Source organism: Gambusia affinis, linkage group LG12 (assembly GCF_019740435.1).
Source record: "Gambusia affinis linkage group LG12, SWU_Gaff_1.0, whole genome shotgun sequence".
Taxonomy (NCBI): domain Eukaryota; kingdom Metazoa; phylum Chordata; class Actinopteri; order Cyprinodontiformes; family Poeciliidae; genus Gambusia; species Gambusia affinis.
The window spans coordinates 7,469,607-7,486,076 of NC_057879.1; the positions used below are offsets into that span (position 1 = coordinate 7,469,607).

Here is a 16,470-nt window from a genome sequence, read left to right on the forward strand (position 1 = left end):
GAGAACAAGAACAGATGGAAGACTGAACGAGAAACAGAGAGAGAACGACATAAGGAGGAGGGGGTAAAAAAAAAAAAAGCTTATAAAGAGCGACGGAAAGCGTTCAGCAGATGAGCGGGGAGCTGACAGAGAGGAAATGTGGCTGTGCTAAAGCAGACAGATGCCGGCAGAGACATTTAGGCCAGTATTACATCCAGGAGGCGCTATATAGCACTGGGTCTTGGCATTTATTACTGCTGCCACCTTAAAAGGTAAGAATAACAACTCAGCCAACCATCTGCTCGGCAGATACAGTAAATTAGCCTGTCAACAGAGGACAGAGAGAGAGAGAGAGGGAGCTGGTTCAGATGTGTTTAGCACTCGTCACGGCAACCAAGCTGCCACTTCTGCTTCCCGCTGTACGGGAACGCAGGGTGAAGTGATGAGCGGCAGAGGAAAGATGGAGTTTTTGTTTTTTTTTTCAGAAAATGATCACCTGCTTCATCTTTTTTTTCTTCATAAAGCTGGTATTGTGAAAAGATGTCTTCTCCTGTCTGTTCATCCTGAGTTCATCTATTACGGCGAGGTTAATCAGAAATACTCGGCCTGCAGCTGCAGCTGTAATATCACCTGAATCTCGGATATGTATTGTCAAGCTGCCCTCTGCGCTCCTCTTTGATTGCTGAGCCAATTTTAAAATAATAATAATAATAAGAATTTTTTTTTTGTTCCACGTCTTCATGCGTTTGCCACAGCTGGTGCGTGGATATGAGAGCGGTAATGTAACGTATTAGGACTAAAAGATCGAATCATTCTGCCTTCCCGGTTCCTGGCTCAGTTCAGAACATTTCCTACTCCGTGCCCACCCCGCACACACACCCCCACCCACCCTGTCCTTGTGTATGTCGTGACCCAATGCTTTATGATGATCAGGAGTCAAAATTAGAACAATCAGAGCTTGACTGATAGCTTGCCAAGTTGGGCTTTAGGGATAATGAAAGATTACAAGCTTCAATGGATTTTGTTTTGGATTGTGTTTTGTTTTTTTTCCATTTCCACATCCTGCAGGTTCACACACACACGCATGCACACGCACACACACGCACACGCCCACACACACACACCCACACACACACACAGGATATTACTAGGATGAAGGATCATTATTTTCACTATAACTCTTTAGGAATCCTCCCATCTTCAGCCTGCGACAGATAAAAATAAAAGCAGCTTGTGGTTATTGAAAAAAAAGAAAGTAGGATTAATTAGGTTGAAATGCCTTGAATTGTTTAGACAAATAGAGCTTTTCTTTTATTTTGTCAAATACAAATAGAAATTTGAAAAGTGTGGCGTGCATTTGCATTTAGTCCCCCGATTCAATATGAATTCATTTTTTTGCACATCGCTTCCAAAACAGCTCAAAGTGTGTCGAACTGGTTGAACGTATAGGCAGTCGAGCTTATTCCAACTCATACAAGTCCTCGTTTGTTTGAGGACGTGTGAAGGCGTAACTGGACGGTCCAAAAAGGAGAACTCTGGTCTAAATAAAAATCTAGGTCTCTGTTTGGTGGAAGTGAACTCTGGTGGGGTTCAAATACACATGTGGACGGCCAAGGCAGCTCCAAATGCAAGAAGTGGACTTTAGCGCAGGGCCGACTGGGTAAACACAACCAAAACAAACCCCCCAGCGCTACTGGGAGAAACACCTTCCCGTCTTTTGACAAAAAGAGACAAAAGGAAAAGTCCTACATCCTCTAAAATCTAACGCCGCTGCAATTTTGTTAAGATTTGGTGAAAAAGAAAGTAGCACATGGTAACCGCGTTTTCAAAAGCCATAAAATTGCGCAACTTGAAAACATAAAAATAAATTTGCTTCATGTAAACATATACATTTTGAAAAAAATCACCTTTTTCAATAAAAAGTTGCACGACGAAGAAACAACAGGAAGTAGCAGGAGGAATTGGGAGATTGTGCTTGCGCTGGGCAGTTCTGAGCTACTCTGTTTCAATTCTGGTCCCAATGATCCTGGTAAAACCCAGATAATGGTTTTAAAGTGACAAAACATGAAATCCTCTAGTAAATTCACCCTGCACAGATAATAGCATGTTAACTTGGCACGGCGATAAAAGTAAATAAACTAGGCACAAGATAAAGACGGAGAAAATGGAGAGCAAATGAAGTTATGCAGGCTAAAAATGGAAAGGGTCAATAGAAGAAAGGAAGACAGAGTCATCGAGATAGGTGGGGAGCCGCATTACAGCCGCAGCTGGAGCGATAACCTCTCTCTCTTCTTTTTTTTTTTTTCCTCGGTTCATTTCTAACGATTAGCATACAGCTTGTCGAGTCTCTCCACAGACACACAACGGCTTGTGTCGCCCGGGCAGATACGGTGTCGCCGTCTCTCTCGCGTTACCCTCCCCAGAGAGCTTTATCAGCAACTCTGAGCCACAAGTGCAAGTGTGTGTGGGCGTGTGTGTGTGTAACAGCATCTACACAGACAGCTTCAATGTCTCTCGAAAGCAGGGGAGACACGTGTACGTGTGCGGCGGACAGGGGAGGTGGTCCAGGCCCGGGTTTCGTATTTATGAGAATCAGCAGCCGGGGCCGTTTCTTATCGGCCCCGTTCAGCCTCCTGGCTCCATGCTGTCACGGCAACACCGGGGCTGCCTTACCGGAAGCGTGGATTAAAACACCAGAGGACGGGCAGGAGGTGGGAGGAACTATGAACAGGAGGACAGACGGAGGGAAGTGCTGGGAAAGATGATGAAAGGCGGATGGGTCAGTGAGGAAAAACAGAAAAAAAAAAAAAAAAAAAAGAGTGGCGAGGAGACAAAAAAAGAGATCCAGCAGATGCAAAGACAGAACAAACACACACAAAAATGCTTTCATGGGAGCCCGGGGACTGCAAAAATAATAATTCCCCATCTAAAATTAGTCTCATTTTTCACCAGCTTCTCCCACCCTGTAATTCTGTAATGCAATATGCTGAGCAGGGAAACTCCCGGGCCCCTGGGGGACCCGGTCTGTCGAGAGCCGGAACCTCTCCAGCCTTCCAGCAAAGGTAAACAGAGAGACACGCATACATTAAAAAAAAAAAAAAAAAAAAAGGAAAAGAAAAAGAAGAGAAAAGAAAAGAAAAAAAACTTGTGGGCATCCAAACGAGAGCTTGACAGACTGAAAACTTGCTGGCAAACAGAGATGTGTGCATGGACGAAAAAAAAATCACCAACACATTCTGCAAACACATATGCGGGAAGGGAAGAGCGACTCAGCGGAAGAGGAGGAACTACGCTAACTCTCTCAGCGTAGGTCCCAGACTAAACATAATATAGCTGAAGGAAAAAAAAAAGAAAAAAGGATCTCTTAAAAGTCTCCTCAGTTATTTTTTTTTTCCTTCTTCTTTTTTTAAAAAGATGAACAAAGAAAGATATCTGATGCCCACCTGTGAGAGAAGGAGTTCTTGGACAGATTCAGGTAGGAGAGGTCGGCGCAGCAGCCTCGCAGCAGGGCCCCGAATAGCTGCCAGGAGAGAGACAGATCAATACCACAGCTCTATCCACAACTGTTCGGCGATCGTGTTGCACAACAGTTATTTTAGCCGTGAGGCGAATGCCGGAGCGCAGACTGAAGGACATCGAAAAGCAAAAGCATCACAGGTGAGACAAAAATCATCCGCTGAGATGTGTTTATGATTTATCTCTGACATGCATTGCTACGTTTTTACATCAAATTCCCAAGTTTTAATTTCAGTAAGGTAACGAAGCAATTTCCATTTACATTAGAAATGACTGCCAGCATACATACGTTGACCACTGAATAATGAGAAAAACAACTTCTTATTAGCTCCAAGAAAAAAAAAAAAAAAAAAAAAACATGGGTTGGTTTGAGAAAACCAATGGGGGATTCTGGATCAAGTATGCTTTGTTTCCGCATGAGTAAAGGCCAAAAGACTTCTTATAATTAATTACTGTTTGCTTTTCAACGCGCCTTTCAATTAACCTCAGGAGAACCCTCTGAACTTATCTTGTGACATTCTGAGGCAGACCAAATCCACCGCCGTCAACGACTGGCCCCAAAGCAGCAATGAACTTAAAAAAAAAAACAAACAAAAAAACCCAAAAAAACCCCAGAAACAAGCGACAACTGAAAGGAACTACCAGAGCTCTAATTAAAACAAAGAATAAACCAGCTGCCATTTTCCATGATTATTAGTAGAAAAGACTGAGCTATGGAGGAGTTCTCCTTCTTCTCTTATATTTTACAATTTCATTACTGAGCTACGGCTTGTGTAGTTCTGCCTCAATTTAAGATGTTTGTAGAAATAAATAAGAGTTTAGCTGGGTTTCGGAAACCAATACGGGACATGAAAAGTGGGAAAACAGTGTTGCATTAATTGTACTAAGAATTAAAGAAGACATTTAAAAAGTAGTTTACGTACACAGTAACTAGCATACAGAAAACTTTGCTCTTTGCCATTAACTTCTGTAAAAACATGCCTGACAGTCGATGCTGAGCAAGGATGAGCAGCTTTTTCTTATTTTTTTAACTAGCATTTTAACAACTTAAAGATGTTCGTCTTTGAGGTTGGAAGCCCTCCTTATCATCACCCTAATCTTTAGCTCCTTTCATAGAGTTTTATTCAGATTCTAGTCTGCGCAACTTTAATATTGTTTCCATGGAGAGGAAGCGCGTAGACAAAAAATCAAAAGATTGCTTTGAGCCTAAATCTGCCAGGTGTTTGAATTAAATTATTCATCACTGTATCCCACTGAACATAAAGAAACATAAAACTCAATGGTTGTCCTAAAACTAACAGAACTGTAAAGGGTAGAGGCAACCATCAAAACTCAACGGTGCAGCCGATACTTCTTCGTCTGTTAACTTTACGCAGGTCGGTCAGGCAAGGGCCGAATGTGGTCCAAGAGCCGTAAAGGTTTAGTTTCAAGAAACAGATTAGCTTTAAAGCTGCAGCTAGTCGGGACTCTGTGCACAAAAAAAGTTTTGTTGATTTTGTTTTTGTTTTTAGATGTGTCGCATCTAAATCAAGGCTCTTCTATAAATCTTTCAAGCGGCATTAGGTAATTATTTACACAAGAGCTCAATTTATGGGGGAACAAAGTGAAATCTCTTCGGCGAAGCATGATTCAGTGGCTTTCAGATTTAAAACTGTCCTGAAGTGGTAAGAGTAAAACAATTTTATGAACACAGAGGCGAAGGCTTTACCTATGTTGGATACTCTTATTTTGAAAGGAGAGGAAGCAGACGCATTAGGCTAGCTGACAACAAAGTTTATTAGCATAGCAGCATTTGTTGTACCACACTCATAATCATCTGATTCAAAAATCAGTGTTTCCGTAACAGCAATTGCATACTTTGATGCTTTTTTAAATTAGAAATCGTTCAACCTTGGCAGAAGTCTGACAACTTGCTTGCTGTAAACATAGAATCACTTTGATTGATGTAGAAGACGCTGTAAGAGAGTAATCTACTGCGGTGGGGGCTGCACAATATCCGGTAAATATTTTACTGCGACACCATCGCTGCGAGTTTTAACGGCCAAATTGATTCCACTAAAGATCAGACTGCTGACATTCTTCTTTATTCACTGTTACACAATGATCTCACCGGTCTCTAAAAGCACAGACGAGTCCATCTAACACACCAAATACATTGCAGATTAATAAAATCTTTCACAATTGCAATGCGTCTCACAGTAATGATGCTATGATAGTGCTGCACGTTTAAGCTACAACGCAGGATTCTCTTAATTTTGTTCAATACTTCACAGTCATAAATCACACTGCACTTTTTACTACCTACTTATATTAAGTACCACGTGTGAATCTGATGATTTCTATTGTCCGAGTTATGACTTTTGAGACTATTTGCACTACTTATGAACCTTGAAATTTCCCCTTGGGGACAAAGAAAATTATTTGATTTGGATTTACTTGAATTCTCAGTGTTTTCACTGCAAAAATACAAAATCTTACCAAGTATTTCTGGTCGAGTTTCTAGTGTAAATATATTAGTACACTTGAACTGAGACAAAACCAACTAACAGATAGCCTTTCAGCAGGATATTGGAGATTGTTTAAGTCAATAATCCCTGTTTGGATGAAGAATTACTAGTTCCATCAGCAGATTATTTCACTTACAACATGTTAAACATATCTTGTTTAACATGAACTAAGAAGATCAGAAGTGAAATAATGGAACTAGAACTTTCTCATCAATATTAAGGAATTACTGACTGAAAACAATCTTCTACTTCTTTCTGAAAAGTTACTTGTGAGTTAGCTTTTCAACCATACTGAGAAACTTGCCCTAGAAACTCAACCAAAAATACTTGGTAAGATATTGTTTGCTTTTTTTTTCCAGTGCTAAAGCAATCATGATCAAATTTCTCAACTGAATTGCTTAATCCCTTAACCCATCCTTACCACACTCCTCCTTCAGACCGACTCCCAAAGCGAGCAGCCATTTAAATAAAAGACACACCATTGGAGATATAAAGATAACTTATTTTCATCAATTATTTCTACACTCTGATCCATCACTGGGTTAATGCTGCCCGGCTTCAGCAGCCAGTGTTCCTACCAATCTGCCAACGTGTGTACAGAGAGCGCTCATCTGTCAGAAATAACTGCACCAATTCTCGCCAGAGGGACCAAATGAGCAATAAGAGTTTAATCGTATAGCACTGAATCAAAGTTGAGGCCCATATCGGGAGGATGGGGGTGGAGAGGATTAATTACCTACTGTTCTTCAACTTCTTATCGCACATATTCATCAAATGTACAGTTTTACATTAAAGAGGAAAGACATCCTGAGAGACGGTTAGATTAAGCATGCTGAGACACATTCAGTTCCTGTACATGCAGTGAATAATCAATGTAAACCTATAATGCTATCGTCCATCTATCAATGGGCGTATTAAATCAAGCGCTTCTCTTGTGAGGGGTTTTGGTCAGCTTTAGATAAAGAGCTTTAAATGAACGAAACATGGAGCCAATTACTCCTAGAACAAAATGACCCGAATGAGTTTGTAGGACTCAAGAGGACAACATTAAACGCTTGGAGAGCGAGAGAGAGAGAGAGAGAGAGAGAGAGAGAGAGAGAGAGAGAGAAAGAGAGACAGAGAGAGAGAAAGGAAGAAAAAAAGGGAGCGTCTCGTCATTAGTGAGAGGTTACACTATCGGACAGGTTCAGGTATTTCCTGACAACGTGATCCATCACGCAGCATCACTAATCAGCCACAGTCTGAACACGCATGCAGATTCAAATCAGAAGCTTATCAGTGATTCAATTTAAGATGCTAACACCAAAAAAAAAAAAAAAAAAGAACAAAGATGAGTTTCTCTGGGACTTCTCAAGGATGAATGAAATGAAAATGGAGGACACGACAAGACGAGCGGATCCCGGAGAGAAGCGAGTTTGAGAAAATATAAAAAAAAACCCCCTGAATGAATTCAAAACAAAATCTGTGCCCCACATTAAAGGGAGATTGGTTTCTCGGGGCAGGCTATTTCTCTGTGAAACGGATTCCTGCTTGACAATTTCTTCTCTAATGGGGTGTTTAAAGTGTGAGGTGAGGCGCTGCAGGAGAAGCAAACAAACAAATGACAGAAAACCAGAAAACTAGAAGACCTGGAGCAGCTAAACCCATTGGGACAATTTTTTAAAAGTGAAACCAGAGAAATCCAGCAGAAAGAAAAGTCACGGTTTCCATATTTATGTGAGAAGTTAGTTATCCGTGTTACAGAACGTTTAAATATTCCCAATGACGCAACTGAGATTTACATCAGATGTTAGCAACCACCTAATATTGCAAATATTAGCAAATAGAAACAAATTAATTCAACACATAAAGTTGGAATGGCGTACGAAAAACGTATTGCACGCATTTGCAGAATTTCCATAAAGTATTCAGTACTTTATGGAAAGCCTCTCAGTATTTCATCGGTTGTCATTTTGACCCATTCTTCCACACAAACCATCTGCAAATCCTGAAATCTTTTTGGCCCTTCCCCTGGATTTTCATGTCAGATGATTAATTGGAACACTCTCGTAGTTTTGCCTTGTTTCTCCCAAACCAATTAGTAGTTTCCTCAACTTTGTGGTCGGGACTATTGTTTGTATGTACTAGGGAACTGACTAACTGTGCTCATTTTAACATTCACAAAGTTATGCTGTGTTGCTGTAAACATTCCCATTAATATTGTTTTGCAAAATTAGGGCATTTTTACTGAATAGGCAATCTCTTTATTGATTTTCATTTAGATTTTACCTGGCTTCTTGGCTTTCTATACCTTTTTACTGACAACTTCGATGTCAGTGCTTCCAATGAAAAATGCTTAAACAGTTCGTTCTAGTTTTTGCCTGCATCTGTGTAGATGTCCTTCAATAATAGCTCATTATATTTGTGTTTCTCTGATTTGTGTATTTACACACACCTTTTGAAGCCAAAAAGGATTTTCTACATTTGTATTTACAGCACAGTCCACATTAATTAGCACCTTTGGTTATGATGTGTGAAACTGAGTAAAATCCATTTATCTTTTAGAACAGCAGAATGCTTCTGGTCACTGAGCATTTTCAGTTTTTAACAGTGAATTTTGGAGGTTTGTTTTCCCCCTCTCCTTGCCCGTCTCTCTGTGCGTATGGGAAAGATAATAATGGATGCTCAGCCAGCATGCCTTGAAACAGTTTCCAGTTTTATTTTTCTGTCAGTTGGACAGGTTTAGGTTAGCACTGGAGTTGTCAGAGGATCTCAGGCCATGAGATATTTTGATATGAAAACACAAAATCCAATGTAACAATTTGTGAAACCTCACCTGGAGTTTTCTTTCTGTAGATTCTGTGTTCACTGTATGTGTTTTAGCTCCAAGTTAAGCTAACCCTCAACTTAGCTCAACCCTGTATCCTGAGTTAGATTTATCGATACACCCTTTCTGAAACTACCTATTGATTTCCTCTGAATTACTCTGAAGTCTCCCCTTCTCCAAAACTATTTCCCTGGCACTAGTAGAATAAAACAGGGACAGAAAAAAATACAAATAATTTGTAAACCAAGACCATTAGCCACTGTTAGCGCTGAAGCTAACCCCTACTTTAGAGTTTCCTAAAGGTGCTTAAATAAAGGGTTTGTTTGCAGTTTAATAGACCCAAACTGTATTTGGGCTTTTTTCTTAAGATAAAACGTCAAAAATAGAGTAAAAAATAAAATATATAAGAATTAGATAGTTGACATTTTGCAGACAGAAATGACTTGTAATTGATGTAAATCTGGTTTAGCTTCAGAGAGTAAGAAGAAAAGATGTGTTTTTACTTGATGTATGTGAACATGTGGTCTGAATTGTATATGGAGACTGCTTGATTTATTAATTATTAGAATCGAATAGCATTCAGGAAAAGACAAAAGAAATATCTTTTCACAGTGTGCACAAACAAGAGGTGCTACATTTAAAGCATTCAATTTCGAAGGTATTGCAGAAAGACGAGTCAAAATCATTAGTGCTGACAGCCATCAATCATGTGTCTTTTTTTTTGCAGTATTATTGGCCAAAAATATATCAAAGCATTGTGAACAAAGAATGAGGTTGGCTGCTGCATTGAAGACATAACAAAAAAAATAAATTAGTTTTTTACTCACACTTTAAAATGAATAAATATATACAATGGAAAGTGAGCATATTTAATATTTTATGGCATTTTAGGATAACAAAATGTGTTTTCCAAATCATAATTTTCTTTTTTATAAAAGGGAAAGGCTGTCCAAAGGAAAACTATGGAAAAATGCCGACCTCCTGAACCCAATAAATGGCTTTGCCACCCTTGGCAGCATCAGCTTCCATTAAACATCCACAAAGAGTGTTTCACATCAGCACGGAGGAAGGCTGGCACACTTTTCTTGGCAGAATTGCTATAATTCGCCTACAATACTGCTTTCTTTTTTTTCTTTTTTTTGAGGTTATCCCATCTCAAAGAAATCCAAGTCCAGGCTTTGACTAAGCCACATCAAAACAAAACATTTTTTTTATGGTTTCATTTGATTTTTTTTCTTCGAGCCATTTAGGAGTTGAGTTTCTGATGTGTTTCAGATCGTTGTCCCGCAGCAAAAAAAACAAAACAACAATGTGTGTTTAAGCATGAGAATACAAACTGTTGGTAATTCTCCTTCAGGACAGCATTTATGGCTCTTTGAAGTACAGAAATTTGTCCAAGACGCAACAAACCAGACCATCCCTGTAATTACCGCCGTCATAAATGGTTTTGTTTTTAATGTTGTACAAAGTTTTAGGCTGAATAGAATATATTGCTTTTCCACACACTGATAAAATAAACCTGACGAGAATCTCTCTAGTAAAAATTAAATTTGGAAAGTGGCCATTGTGTTTTGTTGTTTTGCTCACCAACAACTTGGAACATTTACTTTTCACGTCATTCGAAAACCTTCCTCGTGTTTTTGCAACGCCTTACAATGTTGGGTTAGTTCTCAAAACGATATAATTTATCTGAACCAATAATTTGATGTTTGGACCAAATAGCACTACCAAAACATTTAAATTTCTGATGAATAACTTGATTTTAGAATTAGTGTGACATCTGCAATGCCTAATCTTGTGTAAATATTTGCGTCTACATAGCCAACAGTTTATACAACATCAACTCTTGATTTGTTTTTATGTTTATAACGTTGCCAAAAAAAAACAAAAAAACAAAAACAAAAGAAAAAACAGTTTGTGATTGGTAATGAGAAAACAGGCACACATGTTTTTTTATATGGTGTATGCAAACTTCTGGTTTCAACTGTCCCTGCAGCCGACGCCGATATGAAAACAACCAGGGAAAAAAAACCAAAAAAAAACCAACAACATCCATCTCCATCACCCAACCTTAATCGAGCCGCCTGTGCTGTGTGCCATCAGCATTAACACGGCTCTCATAAAACAGACGCGAGGAAAGGGTGAACAATAAACGCGACCTCTTAAGTAGGGAGTCAGACATCTTTTTTTACTCTCCCCATAATGCCTTGGAAAATAAAGACACCAGAACGTACCGACTCCCGCTTTGAGCTGACATTTTGTCTTCAATGAAAACAGTGACACAATCCGAAAGGCCTTATCAGGCGGAGACATACGGAGGCAGACACATTCACAGACAGTTACTGAACTCTTCTCAGACAGAACGCACTCACACCCCGTCAGCTGTTAGCCAATCTGCTAATGGGGTGAGACACTGCTGGCGTGCAGATTTGTAAGCTTAGACGCAGGAACAACAACTTTGTCACTTTGCCTTACAGATAATTATATATATATATATATATATATATATATATATATATATATATATATATATATATATATATAAAAAAACACCATGAGTTTTATGAAAGACATCCGTATAATTCATGAGCGGCTACAGATTTCCAAGGCGGTGCCACCTTGGAGCTTTCACAGAACGGCTCTATAACAGAGTCAGCCGAGGCTTTTGCATGACAGTGCTATTTGCATTCAGGACAGTAACCCGCTCACTTTTCTTGGCCTGAATCCCGTACCGGGAGATGAAATCAGACAGCTCTGGGAGGACGGAGACTGTAAAAAAAAAAAAAAAAAAAAAAAGAGGTAGGAAGTACAAACCGAGTCCACGGTGCAGTCTGTCCCTGACAGGTCTAAATGGACCAGGCAGTTGGGCTGGGCCAAGAACAGGAACAGGTTCTGCAGAGGAAGGAAAACAAATGATGCGTTTCAGGCAATTAATACATTAAAGACTTTTAAAGACATTTTTGTGAGATAATTCAGGTAGATTCATGTTATACCCACAAACGTCAACATACTTTATTTGGATTTTATATAACAGACCCACTGGAATATAGTGTGGCGTGTTTTCAGCCCCCATATTTTTAGACCATAAAGTGAAAACCAGTTCAATCGGCTGTTAATTTAGGGTGTTTTCACACCTGGTAGTCTGTTAGTCTCTGTTTGAGTAGGGACCAACAGAACCAAACCCTTTGAAAAACTTGTTCACCTCCTGGCCTGGGGTGGCGCTGCACCAAGAACCACTGAAGGAAACAATAAGAAAACCCCTGAAGAAGACAAGAACGTAACTTCCCTTTTTGCAAAATGTAAGCAAAAACGGAGTAGCGTCAGGTTTTTGTGGTTGTAGTTCTCTTTTGTCTTTGGTAAAAGACCAGTAGCTATTTCTATTGGTAGCACTGGACTCTGGTGTTTGTTTTGGTTGCATTTCCCCAGAATGCTCTGCGCCACAGTTCAGCTTCCTGCTTTTGGAGCGGTCTTCAGTCCGCTTGGTTTTCACATACAGTACGCATTTGAACCGCGCCAGAATTTACTTCAACCGAACCAAGACCTAACCTAGTCCGCCTAGGTTTTCAGGCGGACCAGAGTTTCGTTTTATTTTTTTGTCCGCATCAAAGATTGATTGCACATTCACACCTCCCCGAATGAACCAGACTTTGTTGGCAAACAAACAGATAAGTTTGATAAAAGGAACACAACAGGGAGAAAGTTTTGCGGAAGCTGATTTTTTTATAAAACGCCATGTTCCAAGCGTTAGCCTCTAAGAGCTTTTAATGTGATGTTTATGGAAGAGTGGCAAGAAACAAAAGCTGCAACAAATCCTGTCTACAAGTGATGGATGAGGACTATACTTTGTGTTAGTCTTTCACATAAAAGTTTTTATGAAATAATACAAATACATCTGAAGTCAAGGAGCCTGATTACATTTGCAAGGTACTGTAGGTGCAACACTTAATCAGACATACCCAAAAACACATATCTGCATAATTTGTTCGATATGTTGTAGTCAATTAGCAATTCGGATTGTTCAAACAACATCCCAGAAAAATGTACTGATTTGAGATCAACTGTTTTGTGGTGCAGGACCCTTAAAACAGTTAGTTCTCAAAAACTGAGAGAGGGAACTAAAGATGGAGGCTTCCAAAAGGAACTAAAGCAGCTGAAGCACAGCTGAGCTTCAGAAGGTCAGTCTGTAGACGCTGTGCAGACACGGTGAACTGACTGGGTGATTCACTTTTCATGCTTTCACAATATTGCCAGAAGTAATGTAAGAAAGCTAGAAGAATCTTCTTTGATATAGCGGGCAGACTGGGCTGCCTGCAATGATTCTCAGTGTCACCTGAGATAAATTGTGGTACATTTTTCAACTCTAAAGTTTTGGAAATTTGTCAGAGATGCTTCTTGTTTAGTCTGAGATGACAATGCTAGCAGGTCTGATTCATCCAGTCAGTTTCTATGCAGCTTTTCCAGACAAAAAAAACTTTATAAAAACAGCAGACATGGGCCATGCAGCTTGATAAGAGTCACCCACCGTGGCGTCCTCTCCAGACAGAACCCCGGGGTTCTTGCTGAGGTCCAGGTGCAGCAGAGAGTTGGAATAGTCGTCACTTGAACACAGAGCCTGAGACAATGAAACAACACCTGGTGGAGTAAAACAGAAATTAAGGGATACATCATTTAGCAATTCAAGCACTGATAATCACACTCCCTTTCATTTTAAGTGACAATTTCAACACTCTGTTGGTGAGCAATAAGTAACTGTAGATTATAAAGCGTCAAAAAGAGGCAAAATGGGTGAAAACAAACAACTAAAGAGGAGGTTTTTCTTGAATACGTTTTCATAAGAAAGGAGCTATAAAAAACCTATTCTCCTTATCGTACTTTCAGAGTGCACCCTGAACCAAAACAAGGTCAGATCACAGGCCTGAAGTACCTCTCGTTGCACAAAGACACAATACAGTAAGGGAATCATCTTGGGCCCTCAGCAGCAGGTGCAGGAAGCGCGCTTTGCCCGTTCTATTGCTTCAAAGAGCATCTGTGCTAGAAGGCAGAGATGCCACGTGTTGCTCGAAAGCAGACGAGGCGCTAAGCTCCTCATCCCTTAATTTGTAGCGATTATGAGGGAAATGACGGGAAGAGGGGACAGAGAGTCTAATCCTCCCCCCCACCATCCATCTAGTAATCAGCTGCTGTGAGCGGGGGGAACGTTGGAAACCCATCAAGATGACCCGACTTTATCACCAAAGTGTGTTCATGCTGTTTCTCTGGCGCACACTTACAGCGTCTTTCTACATTCTGTCCTGTCACAATCACGAATTTATGGACAAGACTAATAAATATTGAGGTTGAAGAAAATGTCATGTCTACGCTTTTCTACAGCAGCACTGTAAGCTGTCAGGAGATGATGGGGGAAGACATATGGAGCTGAAAAAATAAAATTGTTAGAGGCTGCAAAGGTCCTGGGCTGAAAGTAAAACTTCCACGAGGGACAATGATCCTAAAAACAGAGCTACAGTGCTTAGATCCAAGTTGGGTCATATGTTAGAATGACCCAGTGAGAGGCCAGACAGAGCTCCAACTAAAAATCTGTAGCAAAACGTGAAAAGCGTTCACTGATGTAGGCTCTCCAACAAATAATCTAGAGACTGCTCTAGAGCCAAGCTGGTTTTACTGATCAAATACAGGGCACGCCATCTTCAAATTGTCTCTGGAAAAAACAAAACAACAACTTTGAAAGCCATGCATCCTTTTTGGTTCACTTCACAATTAATCACTACTTCCTGCTGTTCGATCAAGTAAAATTCCATTGAAAAACATTAAAGCTGATGGTCGTATTCTGACTAAATGTAGAAGCATTGAACTCAAAAGGCACTGCAGGTGTTTAAGAATCACATGAAAAGGAAGAGGAGAGGAAAAAAGGGAGAAAGAGAGAGAGAGATCTATAAATATTCAGCAAAAAGTGGTCAGCCTCTCCAAAGTCACGCCAACAACTACAACTCAAGGTCATACCAACTGCATCCTGCTGAATCGCTGTCTGATCTTGCTGGCTTTTAAAAAACTCTCATTTATAACACGCTAACTTGGTGTCAGGGTCCCTATCTGGAACACACGCGACACTTTTAGCCTTAAATATTGCATTTAGCCTATCCTTAATTTAATCCGCTGTGTGAAGACGCACAGGAAAGCTGCATCCGGGGCAGAAAGACGAATAAAAACTGAGTGGGTGATTACATTTGTTTAACAGACACACTTGATCAACTGTAAGAAATGTGAGACAGAGTCATTGACTTTGTGTTGATATGAAAAATCGTGTGTGTGTGTGTGTGTGGATGGGTGGGAGGGGGTGCACATGTGTGTGTGAACACTAAGTCAAGCACCACAGAGAGCAGAGAGGCCATTTTTTTTTAAATCAGCATGGGAAGAGCTGCAAGGCCATTTTCAAACAATCTGTCATCCATTGTTTCACAAAGAACAAGAAAATACTCAAGTGGGGAATATTTAGGACAGTCAAAGTTCACAGAAAAAGCACAGGGTTTATTTTCAAAGACATGAAAGACAAATGCTCTGAGTGTTAGCAAAAAAGGTGTCATTTGGCATGAGGTCCCATTTCTTGTCCCTTAATACATGACTCACATCTGCAAAATAATGTGGGAACAAAACGTGACTTTTTAGGCAACGTCCTTTAGAAAGATGAGACCCAATTGGTGTTACACAGAATAAACATCAGATACCGATAAGCGTCTATTGCTGGAGGAGGGATGAGGTTGACTTGTTTTCTAGCCCCTTAAATTTGGGCCAATGAAGACTACTTGATTGAGCCAATAAAATTCACTTTACTCTTAATCAGGTAAACTACTGTCAGCCAATCAGACGTCAGTAACGCAGAGCATTTAGGCATCTGGGCCTGGTGTAAACAACTTGTTTGGGGATTTCAACTTTTATTGTAGGATAATTGTTGATATTTTGTCAGTTTTGTTACTGATTGCCAAGCCTATCTTTTTCTTACCACAGTCTATCTTCCAGCAGGATATTGGATTTCATGTTTCTTGACCAATGACTATCCATCATTAGCCTCCGCAGTTACAAGAGCAGTAGAGGAAGGGGTAATTCTTGTCATGGGTGTCCAGCCAAACAGTTAGCAGTGTGTCGATGTAGACCAACATGTCTGACCAATGTTTCCGACACCCTAGTTGAATCTATGGCACAAATAAGGGCGTCAGTCTTTATGGTCAAAAATAAATCAATTAGATAGCACTTAATTTGACTCATGCAACAAGACAGCTGTCTTAAACCACAGCAAATCTACAACAAATTGACTCTTAAAAAAAAAGAGAGAGAGAGAGAAGCATGGTGTCCAGTTTAGTGCCTTCTCCCTATTGAGATGTTGTGCGATTTAACAGAAATGTCTGTCTCCTCTTGGACACAACACATCTTTGGCTTTGACGTCAGCCGCGTTTAAACGTTGCTCTTCAGGATAATACCGTACACAGAGCAGACATCGTCTAAAATGCTTTGTGCCCAATCAAATAAGGCCGGCAGTCCACATGACAAAGAATCAAAAAGCTTTTAAGAATCGAAGATTACACCTACACCTCTGCACACATCACACAAAAACCTTTATCTACTGATAGACAGAACTAAGGAAAGAAGACAAAAGGTGCTACGTGACAG

General features: G+C 40.1%; 1 protein-coding gene across 9 annotated transcripts in view; it reads right to left on the reverse strand.

The window, feature by feature from the left end:
- The window catches only part of carmil3 (capping protein regulator and myosin 1 linker 3), a 128,754-nt gene that overhangs the window by 41,896 nt on the left and 70,388 nt on the right, over window positions 1-16,470 (reverse strand). For all 9 annotated transcript variants that reach the window (XM_044133283.1, XM_044133284.1, XM_044133280.1 and 6 more), the window contains 3 exons: window positions 13,331-13,440; window positions 11,623-11,700; window positions 3,423-3,499 (listed from right to left, as the gene is read on the reverse strand). In XM_044133283.1, the coding sequence (XP_043989218.1) occupies window positions 3,423-3,499; window positions 11,623-11,700; window positions 13,331-13,440 (265 nt within the window). The remainder of the gene's footprint in view (window positions 1-3,422; window positions 3,500-11,622; window positions 11,701-13,330; window positions 13,441-16,470) is intronic.